Source organism: Schistocerca serialis, chromosome 3 (genome assembly GCF_023864345.2).
Source record: "Schistocerca serialis cubense isolate TAMUIC-IGC-003099 chromosome 3, iqSchSeri2.2, whole genome shotgun sequence".
NCBI lineage: Eukaryota > Metazoa > Arthropoda > Insecta > Orthoptera > Acrididae > Schistocerca > Schistocerca serialis.
Window position 1 is genome coordinate 836,863,373 of NC_064640.1, and position 22,097 is coordinate 836,885,469.

Genomic DNA, 22,097 nt, shown 5'->3' on the forward strand with positions numbered 1-22,097 from the left:
CTTCTCTACACACCACAGTTCATCGGCAAACGGCCTCATTGAGCTCCTCTGCTACTCACAATTAAGTGCCTGGCAGAGGGTTCATCGAACCACCTTCAGGCTATTTCTCTGGCGTTCCACTCTTGAACAGCTCGCGGAGAAACGAAAATTTGTCTTTGCGTGCGAGCTCTGGTTTCTCTTATTTTGTAATTACTATCATTTCTCTCTGTGCAGGTGGTCACCAATAAAATATCTTCACACTTTGAGGAGAAAGCTGGTGATCGAAATTCATGAGGTCAGGCCGCATCGAAAAACGCCATTGTTGTAATAAGTGTCACCAAAATTCGTGTTTCATATCCATGGCACTTTCTCCCTTATTTCGCGATAATACAAAACGAGCTGCTCTTCTTTGAAGTTTTTCGATATCCTCCGTCAATCCTGTCTGATGCGGATCCCACACCGCACAGCAGTACTCCAGAAGAGGGCGGACAAGCGTAGAGTAAGCAGTCTCTTTAGTAGATCTGTTACATCTTCTAAGTGTTCTGCCAGAAAATCGCAGTCTTTGGTTTGCTTTCCCCACAACATCATCTACATAATCGTTCCAATTTAAGTTATTCCTAATTGTAATACCTAAGTATTTCGTTGCGTTTATAGCGTTTAGATTTGTGTGATTTATCTTGTAACCGAAATATAACGGATTCGCTTTAGCACTCATGTGGATGGCTTCACGCTTTTCATTATTTGGAGTCGAGTGCTACTTTTTACACCAAGCTGATATCTTGTAAAAATCATTTGCAATTCCTTTTGATCATCTGATAACTTTATAAGGCGAAAATTACAGCATCATCTGAAACCAAACTAAGAGGGCTACTCAGATTAATTCCTAAGTCGTTTATTTAGATCAGGAACAGCAAAGGGCCTATAACATCCTTGGGAACGCCAGATATTACTTCTGTTTTACTCGTTAACTTTTCGTCAATTATTACGAACTGTGAGCTTTCTGACTGGAAATCACAAATCGAGTCATACAACTGAGACGATACTCTATAGGCAGGCAATTTGATTAGAAGTCGCTTCTGAGGAACGGTGTCAAAAGCCTTCTCGAAGCCTAAAAATATGGAATTAATTTAACGTCCCCTGTCGATAGCATCCATTACTTCTTGATACTAAAGAGCTAGCTGTGGTTCACCAGAATGATGTTTTCTGTATCCGTGTTGGCTAATTGTGAATAAATCGTTTTCTTCGAGGTAATTCAGTACGCTCGTGTGTTCCCAAATCCTGCTGTAAATAGACGTTACTGATATGGGTCTGAAATTCAGCAGATTACCGTTGTTTCTTTTCTTGTGTATTGGTATGACATGCGTAAGTTTCCAGTCTTTGGGTACGGATCTTTCTAAGAGCAAACAGTTGTATATGATTGTTAAGTATGGAGCTGTTATATCAGCATACTCTGAAAGGAACCTTGACTGGTATACAATGTGGAGCGGAGGTCTTGCCTTTCTTAAATGTTTTAAGCTTCTTCGCTACACAGAGGATATTTAAATGTAAGTTACTCATGTTCTCACTAACACTAATACTAATACTTCTACTATAGTAACATATGATAATGTTAGGATCACTAACCTTTGGAGAACAGTGAAGAAGTATATTCTCCTATGTAGCTTCACTATTTCTCGCTACTACAGCCTGCGACGAACACACACACACACACACACACACACACACACACACACAAACACAATTTACTACTATCGGAAAGTATCTAGATTCGTTGTTCCGTAACAGATTTGCCACCATTTTGGGTTGAGAGCAAGACTTTTTTGCCTCCAGACAGTATGGCTATGGATCAGAGCACATCACTTATATTTCACTGATTCTTCTCGTTCTTCTTGGATATTCTTATGGCCACCTCGCTTCACTCTTCCATTACTGGGCCGAGAGATCGTAGAGCTTTTGGGCTCCGTTTCTGTCCCCGACATTATTCGATATGAGTATTGAGCATGCAGTAAAGAAAATAAAAGAAAAATTTTGAGTAGGAATTAAAATCCATGGAGAAGAAATAAAAACTTTGAGGTTTGCCAATGACATTGTAATTGCGTCAGAGACAGCGAAGGACCTTGAAGAGCAGTTGATCGCAATCGACAGTGTCTTGAAAGGAGGGTATAAGATGAACATTAAAAAAAGAAAAAAGGAGGATAATGGAATGTAGCCGAATTAAATCAGCTGATGCTGAGGGAATTAGATCAGGAAATGAGACAAAGTAATAGATGAGTTTTGCTGTTTGGGGAGCAAAATAACTGATGATGGTTGACGTAGACAGAATATGAAATGTAGACTGGCGATGGCAAGGAAAGCATTTCTGAAGGAGGGAAATTTTTTAACATCGAATATAGATTTAAGAATCAGGTAGTCTTTTCTGAAAGTATTTGTATGGAGTGTAGCCATATATGGAAGTGAAACATGGGAGATAAATAGTTTAGACAATAAGAGAACAGAAGCTTTCGAAATGTGGTGCTGCAGAAGAATGCTGTGACGATTAGATGGCTAGATCACGTAATTAATAACGAGGTTCTGAGTAGAACTGGGGAGAATTTGTGGCACAACTTGACTAGAAGAAGGGATCGGTTCGTAGGACACGTTATGAGGCATCAAGGGATCACCAGTTTAGTACTGGAGGGAAGCGTGGGGTGTAAAAATCGTAGAGGGAGACCAAGAGATGAATACACTAAGCAGATTCAGAAGGATGAAGGTTGCAGCAGTTACTCGGAGATGAAGCTAACACAGGGTAGTATAGCATGGAGAGCTGCATCAAACCAGTCTCTGGACTGAAGACCACAAGAACAGACTCATCTACAGATCTTACTCGTCTGTGCTATGGTGTCTTGCTTTTTCTGAGACAGTATTAGCTGGAAGGTTTGGGATATTAAATTCCTCTTTTACTCTAATTATGTTGAAAACAGTTTTACCTCTTAAAGACTTTCTAGCAGTCCTCGGTTTATCTTTAACGATCTGGTGTGCTGATTTCGTTACAGTAACAGCTGGTTGTTTCCCTATTACCTATTGTATCCAGATATGGCCCATGGGCAGAAAGATAGCGAACCGGTCCTCTTCTTTGCTCAAATACACTACTGGCCACTAAAATTGCTACACCACGAATAGGACGTGCTACAGACGCGAAATTTAACTGACAGGAAGCAGACGCTGTGATATGCAAATGATTAGCTTTTCAGAGCATTCACGCAAGGTTGGCGCCGGTGGCGACACTTACAACGTGCTGACATGAGAAAAGTTTCCAACCGATTTCTCATACACAGACAGCAGTTGACCGGCGTTGCCTGGTGAAACGTTGTTGTGGTGCCTCGTGTAAGGAGGTGAAATGCGTACCATCACGTTTCCGACTTTGATAAAGGTCGGATCGTAGCCTATCGTGATTGCGGTTTATCGTATCGCGACATTGCTGCTCGCGTTGGTCGAGATCCAATGACCGTTAGCAGAATATGGAATCGATGGGTTCAGGAGGGTAATACGGAACGCCGTGTTGGATCCCAATGGCCTCGTATCACTACCAGTCGAGATGACAGGCATATTATCTGCATGGATGTAACGGATCATGCAGCCACGTCTCGATCCCTGAGTCAACAGATGGGGACGTTTGCAAGATAACAACCATCTGTACGAACAGATCGACAACGTTTGCAGCAGCATGGACTATCAGCTCGGAGACCATGGCTGCAGTTACCCCTGACGGCACATCGCAGACAGGAGCGCCTGCGATGGTGTACTCAACGACGAACCTGGGTACACGAATGGCAAAACGTCATTTTTTCTGATGAATCCAGGTTTTGTGTACAGCATCATGATGGTCGCATCCGTGTTTGGCGACATCACGGTGAACGCACATTGGAAGCGTGTATTCGTCACCGCCATACTGGCGTATCACCCGGCGTGATGGTATGGGGTGCCATTGGTTACACGTCTCTGTCACCTCTTCTTCGCATTGACGGCACTTTGAACAGTGGACGTTACATTTCAGATGACCCGTGGCTCTACCCTTCATTCGATCCCTGCGAAACCCTACATTTCAGCGGGATAATGCACGACCGCATGTTGCTGGTCCTGTACGGGCCTTTCTGGATACAGAAAATGTTCGACCGCTGCCCTGGCCAGCACATTCTCCAGATCTCTCACCAATTGAAAACGGATGGTCAATGGTGGCCGAACAACTGGCTCGTCCCAATACGCCAGTCACTACTCTTGATGAACTGTGGTATCGTATTGAAAGTGCATGGGCAGTTGTACCAGTACATGCCATCCAAGCTCTGTTTCACTCAATGCCCAGGTGTATCAAGACCGTTATTACGGCCAGAGGTGGTTGTCCTGGGTACTGATTTCTCAGGATGTATGCACCCAAATTGCGTGAAAACGTAATCACATGTCAGTTCTCGTATAATATATTTGTCCAATGAATACCCATTTATCATCTGCATTTCTTCTTCGTGTAGCAATTTTAATGGCCAGTAGTGTACGTTATCAGAAATCTTCGGTTTACATTAAGAAAAAATTGAAGTGTTCTCCTCCCCTTGTCTAAGGAATTCTATCTCTTCTGTTTCTCTGTAAATATTAAATTTTTCATTATTGGCGGATCTCTTGCTGATTCCCCAAGAAATGGACCCTGGGACAGCATCATTCGAGTTGACAGACTGCAGCGTAGAGAACTTCGATAGTAGCGGCGGCTGCTCGTGTTTCAGGTGGCTACGCCAAGTTCACCGGCCTCAAGACGTACAACAAGGACTTGAAGACAATGCTGGCAATCGGCGGCTGGAACGAGGGTTCGACGCGCTTTTCGCCTCTCGTGGCGGACGCGGAGCGGCGCAAGGAGTTCGTGAAGAACGTGCTTCGCTTCCTGCGGCAGAACCACTTCGACGGCCTCGACCTCGACTGGGAGTACCCCGCCTTTCGCGACGGCGGCAAGTCGCGCGACCGGGACAACTATGCGCTCCTCGTCAAGGCAAGTATTACTCACCAGCGACTTTGTCTCCCGAGCGAAGCGCACTTCCGACTGGTCACCGATTTTGCTCTCTCGCACACAACTGTAGTAGAGTGCGCACAAAATAGTGCAGGCAGCGGAGTAGGGGAGGGGCAACGGCAGTGGTGGGTGGCCCCGTTGAGATGAGTCGTAGCACCGTAGGGGAAATGCTGTCTAAATAGAGATGGGGTCCCTCCACGCCCGCACCAACGTGGTGACCAAACCAAAAGTTCTACTGTCATCTCCGTCAACATGTTAGTTATCTAATAGGTGGATCACAGGATGCTGGGCTGTGATGTTATCCGTGCGTCTGGGTAAGACTGCGCATCAACACGGTCCATCAGGTGATAGTGGACGAAACGCGAATGAGGGTAGCGATATGAAGAGCAGAGGGAAAAAAGTGCCAAGGCTCGTGCCGTGGGACAGAAACTTCTGCGACAGTGGGATGGGTAGTAAGTGTGGTGTCACCGCCAGACACCACGCTTGCTAGGTGGTAGCCTTTAAATCGGCCGCGGTCCGTTAGTATACGTCGGACCAGCGTGTCGCCACTATCAGTGATTGCAAACCGAGCGCCGCCACACGGCAGATCTAGTCTAGAGAGACTCCCTAGCCCTCGCCCCACTTGTACAGCCGACTTTGCTAGCGATGGTTCACTGACTACATACGCTCTCATTTGCCGAGACGACAGTTTAGCATAGCCTTCAGCTACGTCATTTGCTACGGCTTAGCAAGGCGCCATATTCAGTTACTATGTCTTCTGGACAGATGATATTGTGACTCATGTACCGTCAAGAGCGACGTTCATCATCAATGGATTAAAGTTAAGTATCATATTAATTACGTCCGCAAGTGTGTTCCAACTGGATATGCAGTAATGGTGGCTGATTAACAGGGGCTGCTAATGTTCGTGTAAATGGGTTAGAAAATTTGTGGTAAGTTCCTATTGGACCAGGTTATCGGACCCTAGGCTTACACACTACTTAAACTAACTTACGCTAAGGACAACACACACACACACACACACACACACACACACACACAAACACACACCAATGCTTGAGGGAGGACTCGAACCTCCGACGGGCGACCCGCGCGAACCGTAGCAAGGCGCCCGATACCGCGCGGCTACCCCGCGCGGCAAATGGGTTACAACAGTACAACCGATAATTTGACAAATATAGACATTCAGAGGCAATAGTTTCTCTCTAGCGTACAGAGAAAGAAATAGTCCCACGAACTGAGGATCAAGTAAAATGAAACAATTCCGATTTGGGGCTGCCGGAGGGAAATTTCCCAAAACGAAATAAGGGCAAAAAGGGTGCATGGCGGATGAAGTCACTTATTACGGTACTGTCAGTGTGAAATAGGGAATGCGTGTCATGTGGAAATTATGTGTCAGTCCGCTGAGTACTCATTTGTCAATATTACTTGAACATATAATATTCTGGCAACAGCCTTTCCGTAGTGGATACACCGGTTCCCGTCAGATCACCGAAGCACTTGGATGGGTGACCATTCTGGCCGCCATGAGCTGTTGTCATTTTTCGGGGTGCACTCAGCCTCGTGATGCCAACTGAGGAGCTACTCAACCGAATAGTAGCGGCTCCGGTCAAAGAAAACCATCATACCGACTGGGAGAGCGGTGTGCTGACCACACGCCCCTCCTATCAGCATCCTCAAGTGAGGATGACACGGCGGTCGGATGGTCCCGATGGGCCACTTGTGGCCTGAAGACAGAGTGCATACAATATTCTCCTTAGTTCGCATCTCTCCCGAAGTAGTGAAGCTTTCGAAAGTTAGCTACGTTTAACCCGTTCTTCTTTATTATCTTTGTAATGTGGTTGAAACAGCTAGCAGTTTTTGCAGCTCTCTCGAGTACAATCTTTGTCCCAAACTGAAGAGTGACAGTTACAAACTGATCGAATGAGTATTATGTATCCCTTTTCTTTCGTGAATCAATTTTCCTAACACTTATTCCGGTGAAGCGTCAGGACATTAAAATTGCAGTACCATGAAGTATAGCAAGTAATGACGCTTTACTTATTTATTTATTGTGCTGATAAAGTATAACACAAACGACACGAGATTAAATTTGTAGGTAATGCGGGTGTGTGTGCACTTTAGTACGACTTTACCCCATCTGGGGGTGGAGTGGATCCGAACTCGTGTGATGTATAGAGGCTATACGTACGAGATGTGATCGTATTGCAAATCCGATGGTACCCCGTACCGTGACGCCAAGTGCTGGGTCCATACAAATAGGACGAATGCAATCTGGCAATATTCATTCTCCATGGGGCCTCCACACATGAGTACATCCACTGTGAGGCTGTACACAGAGTTCGGGCTTATCTCAAAGGACGAAGTGGTGCCACTGCTGTGTCTAGTGTTGTTATTAGGCTCACCACTGTCATGGCCCTAATTCTGCTGCCCCATCGGGGGAATCCACAACAGTGGCCACCATGCAAACAGTCTGTGGTGTTCCAGATGGTATTACGCTGTCAATAGAATGCGTATCATTAGTTTCCGCTCTGTAATAAGGAACTGACTGTTGATAGTTTGGAGGGTGAAGGTTTGACTGTATCAGTCACTCGTGCTAACGAAACGTCAGTAAAATCGTTAAACAAATGACAGATGAAGATCCCAAGACAAGCCGACAGGCAATATTTCAATAGAATTGGAGTACGAATGAACACAGCCAGCGTTTACATTACAAGTAATAGGGTATAATGTAATATATGAATGAATAAATATCTGAAAGATACTTACCTTGTTGCAAACAAGCTTCTTTCCTGACTCAAGATACGTCATGTGATTGTATGATCCTGCACATCCAAGTGAATATTAGTCTGTATTTTCAAGTGTTAGATGCATGGGGCTGCTGCAATCGTGCATGGCGTTAAGTGTGGCCCTCTTGAACCTGTAAGAACCATATTCGCATGACAGTTCAGACTAAAACGAGCAACAATATCGTGGAACAATATACCACAGCATACCATTGCCATTGCCGCATACTGATACATGTTAGTAGACACGATCTTTGCAAAAACCACTAGCATTCAAAATCGTTTTGTTAACGAGAAACCGTCTACATAATCTTTCCTTATGTGTGGTATGTAGTTGGTGTTACTCGTACCTACTTTGTGCGGCTGTGCTATAAAGCTAATCATTTGAGTGGTATCGTCCAAAGATCAGGTGTCGTCCAAAGTCGGCAACTCGCATCGATACCACATGAGTTAGCAACGTCTCACTGCAATCGTCAGTGATGAATGGGAGGTGCTGGTGATACCACACCCTCGCTCCCAGCTCTGCAGATATACAGCCGATATGAGGAAACCTCTGCTCCAGCAGACAACATTGAGTACTTAACGTTCGTGAGTTTCTCGTGTCTTAGATGTAGCTGTACTTTCTAACTTCTTGAACTTTGTAATTCGAGAGAAGAGTGTAGTAAATGTGTGCATTAAGTGACGCCTTAATATTCAAAGACACTCCTGTGGCAATGGATTGTACAAAGTAAATCTTTTTATCATACTTGTAAATGGTTCAAATGGCTCTGAGCACTATGGGACTTAACAGCTGAGGTCATCAGTCCCCTAGAACTTAGAACCACTTGAACCTAACTAACCTAAGGACATCACACACATCCATGCCCGAGACAGGATTCGAACCTGCGACCGTAGCGGTCGCGCGGTTTCAGACTGAAGCGCCTAGAACCGCTCGACCACTCCGGTCGGCCAATCTTGTAATAAAGAATAATATTTCATACGTTGTAGTTCAGATCAACTGACTCCCAGAGCAATCAAAGAACGCATAGTTATGGCGACTGTAGTTTCGTCAGGTCATAAGAATGTAATGCAGTACACTCGATGCTACGTTGGTGTTTGTCACATGCTGCCCCGATGGTTAGGATTGCAGTGCGGTGCGGTGGTGGTGGATGCTGGGTAATGACACTGAGCACGTCTACACCTATACCTCTGCTGTAGGAATCTAAAGGGGGCTTTCGGAAGGTCACAACTTCCCAGTGGACCCCATTGGGTAGTATCTCGAGCTCTGGTACCTGTCAAACAAAGGCTTTGTGAAGGTGACAATTCAAAGTTTCAACTTCAGATTTCAAAAGTCGACTCACCAAATACACTACTGGCCATTAAAATTGCTACACCAAGAAGAAATGCAGATGATAAACGGGTATTCATTGGACAAATATATTATACTACAACTGACATGTGATTACATTTTCACGCAACTTGGGTGCATAGATCCTGAGAAATCGGCACCCAGAACAACCACCTCTGGCCGTAATAACGGTCTTGATACATACGCCTGGGTATTGAGGCAAACAGAGCTTGGATGGCGTGTACAGGTACAGCTGCCCATGCAGCTTCAGCACGATACCACAGTTCATCAAGAGTAGTGACTGACGTATTGTGGCGAGCCAGTTGCTCTGCCACCATTGACCAGACGTTTAGATCTGGAGAATGTGCTGGCCAGGGCAGCAGTCGAACATTTTCTGTATGCAGAAAGGCCCGTACAGGACCTGCAACATGCAGTCGTGCATTATCCTACTGAAATGTAGGGTTTCGCAGGGATCGAATGAAGGGTAGAGCCACGGGCGGTATCAGCTCGAATCGTTTGTATTGCGTGTGGGGCGAGTCCTTTCGGGCAAAACACGTCAGAAAAGGATTTGTGATTTCAAGGAAGATCGTTCTGGCACGAATGATTCTCAACATTTAGGAAGTCTCGACTGGCATACGTGATGAACAGGGATTATTTAACCGTCGCGCCACATTTGAATTTAATAGGCAAGATTTAGAAGACTGGTTTAGGAGTACTGCAGGCACTAATGCAAAGCAACAAAAACTGAACGTGTGAATATTACTGCATATTATCTTGAGCGTCATTAGTTCGCTGATTGAGCATTGGTATACAATACTGTTAGTGGTGGCGAGTTAACCCGCCAGGGTAGCCAAGAGCGCTAACGCGCTGCTTCTTGGACTCGCGTAGGCACGCCGGCCCCGGATCGAATCCGCCCGGCGGATTAACGACGACGGCCGGTGTGCCGGCCAGCCTGGATGTGGTTTTTAGGCGGTTTTCCACATCCTACTAGGTGAATACCAGGCTGGTCCCCACGTGCCGCCTCAGTTACACGACTCGCAGACATTTGGAACACATTCACGCTATTTCACGATTTACGCTAGACGCAGACAGTTGGGGTACACTACTTCCGTCCCGGGGGGTATGGGGTGGCGGCAGGAATGGCATCCGCCCACCCCTTAAAATTAACCATGCCAATTCCGTACTTAACCCTGCCGACCCTGCGCACAATGCGGGATAAAGGCAGTAGCAAAAGAAATAAAGTGGTGGCGAGTTATGATGCGTTTATGTCAACTTCTTAAGAAGAGATTTACAGCTGAACACTAAGAAACAAACATATACAGGAGCAAAGGACAGTGTCAAAATAATATTTTTCATTTATTGGCTCAAAAAGGGTTTTGTGCTCCCCAGGGCTGTGTGCATCGCAGATGGTATTAGTTGCCAACAACTGAGATACATTTCGGTTGCACTGTAAGAAGAAACCTCAAAGCCTCGTCGGGTAGCATAAAGGGCGTCAACGAAACCAGCCCTTTCCTCGGGACGTTGATTTCCACTCATATCGCGGTCGAAAACGACAACTCGCAACAGGACAATATTAGACGCTGCTGCCACCCCCTCTGCGTTTCAGTCTAGCTCTAAGGACGTCGTGGGACTGCAGGCCCATTTAAAGTGGTCTGGCCCCTTTCGAGCGTACTGTGACCATAAATTTTCCTCTGGTATGCAGGATGGAACCACTAGCAACCATTCACATTAATTCAACGGAATTTGAACGTGATCTGAAACAGCAAAGAGGTTTTACGCTTTTTCAGCACCCCTGATTCACGCCCTACTATGGCTAGATCATGGGGAGGAGGGAGAGGCAGGAGGGGGAGGGGCGGGTGATTAATTATCATGGCCGTGTTCGGTAACAACCTCAGTGCCAACGAAGCACCTTTATTAACCATTTTAAAAATGTACCCCTCGACAACTTCAACACAAGTTTAATCTCACGGCTGCTCTAGCGCCTGAAAGAAGGCAAACTACACTTAAGGGATGTCGAAGGGGTTGCGTAATCCTCAGGTGTTAGAGCAGCCACAAGCCTCTTTGGGGTGGAGGATCCTGACATGTTAAGTTTTAACGGGGGTTTCCGAAAAAGTGACCCTTTAATTTTGTTTCGCTCTGTATCAGCCAAGTGTGATGACCAACAATCCATTCTTTCAGTGTGTATGCCCACAGTGCCCAATCTCTTGCAGGTATCTGAAATGAGTGTCAGGTTTTCATGGGATATACAGGGTGGTCCACTAATAGTGACCAGGCCAAATATCTCACGAAATAAGTATCAAACGAAAAAACTACAAAGAACGAAACTCGTCTAGCTTGAAGGGGGAAACCAGATGGCGCTATGGTTGGCCCGCTAGATGGCTCAGCCATAGGTCAAACGGATATCAACTGCGTTTTCTTAAATCGGAACCCCCATTTTTTATTACATATTCGTGTAGTACGTAAAGAAATATGAATGTTTTAATTGGACTATTTTTTTCGCTTTGTGATAGATGGCGCTGTAATAGACACAAACGTATAAGTACGTGGTATCACGTAACATTCGGCCAGTGCGGACGGTATTTCCTTCGTGATACATTACCCGTGTTAGAATGGACCGTTTACCAATTGCGGAAAAGGTCGATATCGTGTTGATGTATGGCTATTGTGATCAAAATGCCCAACGGGCGTGTGCTATGTATGCTGCTCGGTATCTTGGACGACATCATCCAAGTGTCCGGACCGTTCGCCGGATAGTTACGTTATTTAAGGAAACAGGAAGTGTTCAGCCACATGTGAAACGTCAACCACTACCTGCAACAAATGATGATGCCCAAGTAGGTGTTTTAGCTGCTGTCGCGGCTAGTCCGCACATCAGTAGCAGACAAATTGCGCAAGAATCGGGAATTTCAAAAACGTCGGTGTTGAGAACGCTACATCAACGTCGATTGCACAAGTACCATTACTTCCATGCACCAGGAATTGCATGGTGATGACTTTAAACGTCGTGTACAGTTCTGCCACCGGGCACAAGAGAAATTACGGGATGATGACAGATATTTTTGCACGCGTTCTATTTAGCGACGAAGCGTCATTCACCAACAGCGGTAACGTAAACCTGCATAATATGCACTATTGGGCAACGGAAAATCCCCGATGGCTACGACAAATGAAACAGCAGTGACCTTGGCGGGTTAATGTATGGTGCGGCATTATTGGAGGGAGGATAATTGGCCCCCATTTTATCGATGGCAATCTAAATGGTGCAATGTATGATGATTTCCTACGTAATGTTCTACCGATGTTACTACAAGATGTTTCACTGCATGACAGAATGGCGATGTACTTCCAACATGATGCATGTCCGTCACATAGCTCGCGTGCGGTTGAAGCGGTATTGAAAAGCGTATTTCATGACACGTGGATCGGTCGTTGAAGCACAGTACCATGCCTCGCACGTTCACCGGATCTGACGTCCCCGGATTTCTTTCTGTGGGGAAAGTTGAAGGATAGTTGCTATCGTGATCCACAGACAACGCCTGACAACATGCGTCAGCGCAATGTCAATTCATGTGCGAACATTACGGAAGGCGAACTACTCGCTGTTGAGAGGAATGTCGTTACACGTATTTCCAAATGCATTGAGGCTGACGGACATCATTTTGAGCATTTATTGCGTTAATGTGGTATTTACAGGTAATCACGCTGTAACAGCATGCGTTCTGCGAAATAAGTTCACAAAGGTACATGTATCACACTGGAACAACCGAAATAAAATGTTCAAACGTAGCTACGTTATGTATATTTATTTATAAAACCTAACTGTTACCAATTGTTCGTCTAAAATTGTGAGCCATATGTTTGTGACTATTACAGCGCCATCTATCACAAAGCGAAAAAAGTGCTCCAACTAAAACATTCATATTTCTTTACGTACTACACGAATATGTAATAAAAAATGCGGGTTCGTATTAAAAAAAACGAAGTTGATATCCATTTGACCTTTGGCAGCGCCATCTAGCGGGCCAACCATAGCGCCATCTGGTTTCCCCCTTCAAGCTAGACAAGTTTCGTTCTTTGTAGTTTTTTCGTTTGACCCTTATTTCGTGAGATATTTGGCCCGGTCACGATCAATGGACCACCCTGTATATCACAGTTACTGTGATGGTATGCTGAGATGCCTAACAGGCTGGGAATTAAGGCCGGCTGGCAAGTGTGCTGGGATGGGCCACGTGGTTAAACCAACTGCTTGTGTTGTATGGGAGATCCATGTTCGAGTCCCAGTCTGGCACCAATTTTCACCTGTTACCATTGATTCATCCTGGTGCCTAAATTCTTTCAACAGTGTTTGTATGGCCGCAGGATCACATAACGTGTCTGACAAGAAGGGGGCGGGTCGAGCTTGGTGGAGGTAGATGGAATTACTTTGGAGCTAATGAGCCTTTATAAAACCTTTAGTGTGGGATAGCTTGGATACAGTGATCCTTGAGTGGAAAGCCACTGGACGAGAGACTTACAAAACATTTATCAAGATCATTTAAAGAACATACACTGCTACTAAAAGCATTCAGCAGGATTTCTTATATCGTGATTCCAACTCATGATCTCTTTTACTAAAATAAAAAAATCAGTTAACATTAGCGATTGGGGGCACTACACCACTTAGAAGGTTTTTAACAAAACTGGCAATGTTTCTTTAATTACTTCGAGGCACTAGACACATATATTTAGAAAAACAAGGTCGACTAAATCCAATGGGTACAGGTTCAGATTTGCGAGATGGCCACCCGCTGTATTATCTTCAACCTAAGACAAAGAGAACAGGAATTAGTGAACTGAACTGGATAATAAGTATGCACTGCAATGGTTGAACAATGCCAAACAGTAACATATTTAAAATGTATTATTTTACTGAGCAAAATCCGTGGACTACAAAACATGGGAATAAGCCCCTTTAGCAAGCCATAGTACGTTTAAAGACAATTTGCTTAGGACAAATGAAATTTCACACCAAACTGCATGAAGTAACGACCCAAAATTTAAGTCTCAAATTAGCAAGTTTTCGGAAATGACCCTGGGATCCAAACCTTTTAATATTACAATACACACGACCAATATTGAAGCAAGACAAATTACAGCACGCACTTATAGATGCGGACTGTAAATGACCTACTACTGGTTAATAGGCCAATTTTCCTTAAGCACTATTACGTGAGTAACAAGAGTAAAGATAATTTCAGTTTGAAATCAGCAGCCACATTGAGCAACACTGACAACTGTCGCTTCCCCTAAAATTTAACACTTCAGTTGGTGCTTTGAGTTTTTGTCATTAAAGAGTCGACTGTCTGTTCCTTTTAAAATTTAATCACTGAAGTTTGAACTTTACGTACTTATCAACCAATAGAATAACCCACAACTTCACTCATGGGAATGATGAAACAAGAATACGTGATCGCTTACATTACACCACTCGAGAATCGAAATTATATTACCCCCTCCACTGCAGACGGTTTGCCAGCGCGCTCTGCTGTCAGCATAGCAACCGACCTTCGGTAAACACAACCCATCAGCTGCTAACGTTAAGCAAGCTTCACACTCAGGACGTTTCGTTGCTTACATACAAACGTTTCTGCTTCTTCAACAGATAACAGAAACAAAAGTTAATCCACAGTGGAGCGTGAAAGACATCCGCCACACACCTCAAAGCATGAGCAATAAAATTTTCAACATGCAGTTAATGCGCTGGATCGAAGTAGAACACAGTACCAACTCAAAGACTCTTGGTGCTATCCCAGTCGAACACAGGCACCTCTCTGTCCCGCGGTCGCTGCTCTCCAGTACAGCCGGCCGGAGTGGCCGAGCGGTTCTAGGCGCTACAGTCTGGAACCGCGCGACCGCTACGGTCGCAGGTTCGAATCCGGCCTCGGGCATGGATGTGTGTGATGTCCTTAGGTTAGTTAGTTTTAAGTAGTTCTAAGTTCTAGGGGACTGATGACCATAGAAGTTAAGTCCCATAGTGCTCAGAGCCATTTGAACCATCTCCAGTACATCAAAACTACTGCCAAATACCGACTGCCAAGGTGCGGCCACGTCAACCTCACTTGATTGAGTCAGACCTCGTTGCAAGAAGCCTCTTCCGTTGACGGCCCACAGCTCACTGTTCAAGCGCCCAAGCAGGGGCTCTTTCTATATGCTCGGAACGAGTGTGATCTCTGACTCTAGCCACATCGATACACTTATACGGATGGTTGTCAGGTCCAATCGATAACACCTATCTACATCCCCTCAAAAAAATCTAACCCGGGGAGGGGGGGAGGTGAAAAAAGGTGTAAAGAACTCGGCCATTACTCCCCTACCACACCCACCTTTTCCTTTCCACCAAGCTGAATCTGGCTTAAATGACCTCTAATCCACCACTGTGACTGCAGGTCCTCAACCAAGAAATTGACTGGGGACATAACTCTGACAATGGAGCATGGACAAACATACTGTGGCAATCATTTTTCTGTCACTCCCTGTTTCTTTTTGCTCTGACCCCAGACATTCCGGACATACACCGTATCACCCATCGTCAAGGATACCGTCCATCTCCCTTAGTTGTACCTTCGAGCTTCCCTTTGATGGGCATGGATAATATTCCTTCACGCGGCCGTCCACTTGTGCGTGAGATCGTCCACGATTACGTTCAGGCAAAAGATCGTTGAAGGACCACAAATTTCTCAACGGAGTATTAATTTAATAACCTAGAAGGGCCGGTAAATGACTTTGGCTGGTCCATAAACATGATCTGTGAACGATCTTTCAGACACATTCCTGCAAGTATGGTGACGACCACCTCCCCTTCAGAGATATCCATACATACAGCTAACATAGCGATTCTTACTCGCTCAACATGATCGGCCAGTGCTTCATGTTCTCCTTTACCCTATAATAGCATTCTTCAACCCCATCTCTACGCCTCTGCGGACACAAACATTCACTTAAAATCCACTCTCTTAGCCATACTAAGGACCCTTTTCCAACCATTACATCAGCAGAATGAGATTTTCACTCTGCAGCGGAGTGTGCGCTGATATGAAACTTCCTGGCAAAGGTCCCGAGTTCGAGTCTCCGTCCAGCACACAGTTTTAATCTGCCAGGAAGCTTCATATCAGCGCACACTCCGCTGCAGAGTGAAAATCTCATTCTGGAAACATCCCCCAGTCTGTGGCTAAGCCATGTTTCCGCAATATCCTTTCTTTCAGGAGTGCTAGTTCTGCAAGGTTCGCAGGAGAGCTTCTGTAAAGTTTGGAAGGTAGGAAACAAGATACTGGCAAAAGTAAAGCTGTGAGGACGGGGCGTGAGTCGTGCTTGGGTTGCTCAGTTGGTAGAGCACTTGCCCGTGAGAGGCAAAGGTTCCGAGTTCGAGTCTCGGTCCGGCACACAGTTTTAATCTGCCAGGAAGTTTCATTACATCAACAGTTAATCTCCTTACTTGCCCTTCAGCTAAAGGATAAATCCTTTAATACGTACTGTTTTTTTGACTGACCGAACACTAATACCTTGAATAACTGCCAGCAGAGTATTCGAAAGTTTATTAAATTGCCTTGACAAATTATCTCCTTTACTTGGGACTACTTGCTCTGTAGGTATTATCTCGCCATCAAATTCTCTTCCTTTCTGCCACTTCAAGGCTGCTAATTGCTTTAGTACAGAAATGACTTCCCCTTTTTGTGCCTGTATGTTTAAAATTGCCTTTGTATCTTTGTACGCGTGACAGAGGTCACTAACCCTGTTGGCAGCGTGGTCCATCGTCGCGTGCAGACACAATAACTTAGCCAAAGACGGCTGAGTACCTTCTAATAATGCAACACCCTTTCTGACTACATCAAGCAAGACAGTACACGCGGTACAACTGGTACTCACCTCTCCCACCGTTTGAGTCGTGATGGTGACAGGTTTATCAAACACGCCACGTAACGCTGCCTTCCTCCGGCTCTCCGCGTATTCGGAGGTCATACTGTAAACTGTCTTTGCGCAAATACTTCAGAGTGCTGGCCTAGTTGTCATGGTTAAGAACAATGCAAACACAACAGTGCACATAATACTTGTTCATACAATACGTAAAATATACAAGTACTTAACTAGCATAAGTACACAACTGGCCATTAAAATTGATACACCACGAAGATGTGCTACAGACGCGAAATTTAACCGACAGGAAGAAGATGCTGCGCTATGTAAATGATTAGCTTTTCAGAGCATTCACACAAGGTTGGCGACGGTGGCGACACCTACAACGTGCTGACATGAGGAAAGTTTCCAACTGATTTCTCATACACAAACAGCAGTTGACCGGCGTTGCCTGGTGAAACGTTGTTGTGATGCCTCGTGTAACGCGGAGAAATGCGTGCCATCACGTTTCCGACTTTGAGAAAGGTCGGATTGTAGCCTATCGCGATTGCGGTTTATCATATCGCGACATTGCTGCAAGCGTTGGTCGAGATCCAATGACTGTTAGCAGAAGATGGAATCGGTGGGTTCAGAAGGGTAACACGGAACGCCGTGCTGGATCCCAACGGCCTCGTATCACTAGCAGTCGAGATGACAGGCATCTTATCCGCATGGCAGTAACGGATCGTGCAGCCACGTCTCGATCCCTGAGTCAACAGATGGGGAAGTTTGCAATACAACAAACATCTGCACGAACAGTTCGACGACGTTTGCAGCAGCATGGAGTATCAGTTCGAAGACCATGGCTGCGGTTATCCTTGACGCTTGCATCACAGACAGGAGCGCCTGCGATGGTGTACTCAACGACGAACCTGGGTGCACGAATGGCAAAACGTCACTTTTTCGGATGAATCCAGGTTCTGTTACAGCATCATGATGGTCGCATCCGTGTTTGGCGACATCGCGGTGTACGCACATTGGAAGCGTGTATTCGTCATCGCCATACTGGCGTATTACCCGGCGTGATGGTATGGGGTGCCATTGGTTACAAGTTTCGGTCACCTCTTGTTCGCATTGACGGCACTTTGAACAGTGGACGTTACATTTCAGATTTGTTACGACCCGTGGCTCTACCCTTCATTCGATCCCTGCGAAACCCTACATTTCAGCAGGATAATGCACGACCGCATGTTGCTGGTCCTGTAGGGGCCTTTCTGCATACAGAAAATGTTCGACTGCTGCCCTGGCCAGCACATTCTCCATATCTCTCACCAATTGAAAACGTCTGGTCAATGGTGACCGAGCAACTGGCTCGTCACAATACGCCAGTCACTACTCTTTATGAACTGTGGTATCGTGTTGAAGCTGCATGGGCAGCTGTACCTGTACACGCCATGCAAGCTCTGTTTGACTCAATGCCCAGGCGTATCAAGGCCGTTATTACGGCCAGAGGTGGTTGTTCTGGGTACTGATTTCTCTCGATCTATGCACCCAAGTTGCGTGAAAATGTAATCACATGTCAGTTGTAGTATAATATATTTGTCCAATGAATACCCGTTTATCATCTGCATTTCTTCTTGGTGTAGCAATTTTAATGGCCAGTAGTGTATAATAAACAAGTTGTGTTCGAAGGCGGGTATTTTCAACACGGCATTCACGAAGATGTTACCTCGCTACCACAGAAACACAGCTGACAGTGGCTGGTGGAATATAAAACATCGTGTATACAATACTGCACCAGCAATAAATGAAGGAATTCGTAGGAGCATGGCTTTGTAGTGCCCTCTTTGTGCAATTGGAAGAATTCGAACTCGATACTATTCCAACTTTGTGCTCATAACGAATTTAGCACTTTACTGACACTCGATGTAGTGCTCCCGTAGGTATAGCGAAAACAAGATTAGAGTAACGCAGATGTGTTGAAGCACTCATTCTGCACGCATTCCATTACGAATGGACTGAGAGGAACTAATACATGTTAGAATGGGACGGACACTCTAATGTGCACTTCACAGTGCTTCGAAGAGTATAGATGTAGATACGAAGTTGAAGCAGCCAAGAAAAGTCAGAGATGTAGAAGCATGAAAGCAATTTCCACGTTGACGTCAAAGAATGGTTTGTAATAGAATGAGAAAGTTTGATACGAGCAGACGAATCCGTCTCTGGCAAATGGTTTTATCATGTCGTGAGCGGGCAGTTTTCAACTCACTCTGCAGTGTTGGCAGATCATTGAAAAAGTCAAGGGTCGAGTTCACCCAAACCCCTCCCCTACCACCACTCGATCTAGGTCAGTTGGGTGACTAAAATATGGTAGGAAATGAAAAAATGTGTTTTCCTATTAGTCAAGAATGGTTGCCAAATCGCCCCCCCCCTCCACTCCCCTTCCTTTTTAGACCAATTGGGTACTAAAAAATGGCGAGAAAGCTGCAGTCGCTTTACTCTCACCACTTATCCAGGCACATTAACTATCGCTCGTGTTCTATGCTGGGTAGTGAAAGTCATCCCCGATGGTGAAACTCTGAATTTATGTTGTCTACAATTGCCACAGTCAGACATGAAAAAAGTATTACATTAAATTACACTGCTGCCAGTTCAGAAATAATTATTACGCCTTAAAAAGATATGAAATGAAAAAAATTGCAACATAACGCACTGATTTTTAGTACTAGTATTTACAGTTACTACAGTCAGACAAACTGCACAGATTGAGAGCTATCTAATCTACATGGCAACTCACTGTGCTTTTGTGGAATGAATAATTTCCCCACTCTCTGCCTGGCTGCACACAGCTGTATTCCTTGTTATTCTTGCACAAATGCGAGCTCGTTGTTTGCTCTGCCAGTTGACAGAAGATTTGAATTCCTGTTATCAAGCGTGTAAACGGCTGCAGCACAACACATAAACTCTCTCACTCCTTCTGCACACACGCGCACACAGGAGAGAGAGGGGGGAGAGAGAGAGAGAGACAGCATTCTTAGCTCAGTAGTCTTTCGGTCCAGACTGCGTACATTTAGGTTCCTTTTGAAGTATTCTGATGAAATACCTCACAATTTACGAATCCTATACAAGCACCCACTCAAAGAGAGATCCGCACCTAAAGACTAGAAAGTTGCGCAGGTTATCATTGATTACTATTTGCCTCGGGATTTTGGATCATATATTGTGTTTCAGCACTGTGAAATACCTCAGGGTAAAGTAATCAGAAGATCAACATCAATTTAAAAATGATTTAGGTATTATATCTGTATGGTCTCCCCCCCCCCCCCCCCCCCCTCCCAATGAACCATGAACGTTGCCGTTGGTGGGGAGGCTTGCTTGCCTCAGCGACACAGATAGCCGTACTGTAGGTGCAACCACAACGGAGGGGTATCTGTTGAGAGGCCAGACAAACGTGTGGTTCCTGAAGAGGGGCAGCAGCCTTTTCAGTAGTTGCAGGGGCAACAGTCTGAATGATTGACTGATCTGGCCTTGTAACACTAACCAAAACGGCCTTGCTGTGCTGGTACTGCAAATGGCTGAAAGCAAGAGGAAACTACAGCCGTAATTTTTCCCGAGGGCATGCAGCTTTACTGTATGGTTAAATGATGATGGCGTCCTCTTGGGCAAAATATTCAAATGTTCAAATGTGTGTGAAATCTTATGGGACATAACTGCTAAGGTCATCAGTCCCTAAGCTAACACACTATTTAACTTAAATTATCCTAAGAAGAAACACACACACCCATGCCCAAGGGAGGACTCGAACTTCCGCCGGGACCAGCCGCACAGTCCATGACTGCGGCGCCGAAACCGCTCGGCTAATCCCGCGCGGCTGGTAAAATATTCCGGAGGTAAAATAGTCCATCACTGGGATCGCTGGGCGAGGACTACTCAGGAGGACATCGTTATCAGGAGAAAGAAAACTGGCGTTCTACGGATCGGAGCGTAGAATGTCAGATCCCTTAATCGGCCAGGTAGGTCAGAAAATTTAAAAAGGGAAATGGATAGGTTAAAAATGGTTCAAATGGCTCTGAGCACTATGGGACTTAACATCTGAGGTCATCAGTCCCCTAGAACTTAGAATTTTTTAAACCTTACCAACCTAAGGACATCACACACATTGACGGTCGCGCCGGTTCCAGACTGTAGCGCCTAGAACCGCTTGGTCACTACGGCCGGCCACGAGTGGGCCTTTGGCCCCAAAAGCCCATATCGATGATGTTTCGTTGAATGGTTCGCTTGCTGACACTTATCATCATTGAAATCTGCGGCAATTTGCAGAAGGGGTGCATTTCTGCCACGTTGAATAAGAGCCAGTATTCCAACACACGATAGTGGTCAACAAACAATCTTTGATATTAACAACCCACACCACTAATCTGTCACTGTCAACTAAGTACCACATGATACTGGATGTGTAACATAGAATTCCATCATTCTGTTAAGAGTACATACTCTCATAATTAATTTATTGTGTAATAACTCCAGTTACTAATAATTATACAGTGTTTATTATAGTATCTGCATGATATCGGATTTCGACTAGGGTAGAGTGTATCTCATCACACATGGATATTGCGGGTGGAGACACTTGGCCCCCATTAGTTGCTTGACAGTGTCCTGTGTGATCTACACTACTGGCCATTAAAATTGCTACACCACGAAGATGAAGTTCTATAGCGCGAAAATTAACAGGAAGAAAATGCTGTGATATGCAAATGATTAGTTTTTCAGAGCATTCACACAAGGTTGGCGCCGGTGGCGACACCTACAACGTGCTGACATGAGGGAAGTTTCCAATCGATTTCTCATACACAAACAGCAGTCGACCAGCGTTGCCTGGTGAAACGTTGTTGTGATGCCTCGTGTAGGGAGGAGAAATGCGAACCATCAGGTTTCCAACTTTGATAAAGGTCGGATTGTAGCATATCGCGATTGCGGTTTATCGTATCGCGACATTGCTGCTCGCGTTGGTCGAGATCCAATGACTGTTAGCAGAATATGGAATCGGTGGGTTCAGGAGGGTAATACGGAACACCGTGCTGGATCCCAACGGCCTCGTATCACTAGC

At 45.2% G+C, this 22,097-nt stretch overlaps 1 protein-coding gene across 1 annotated transcript in view; it reads left to right on the forward strand.

The window, feature by feature from the left end:
* Window positions 1-22,097, forward strand: part of LOC126470879 (serine-rich adhesin for platelets) — a 479,197-nt gene that overhangs the window by 288,725 nt on the left and 168,375 nt on the right. The window contains exon 4 of the mRNA XM_050098901.1: window positions 4,728-4,987. Coding sequence (XP_049954858.1) covers window positions 4,728-4,987 — 260 coding nt within the window. The remainder of the gene's footprint in view (window positions 1-4,727; window positions 4,988-22,097) is intronic.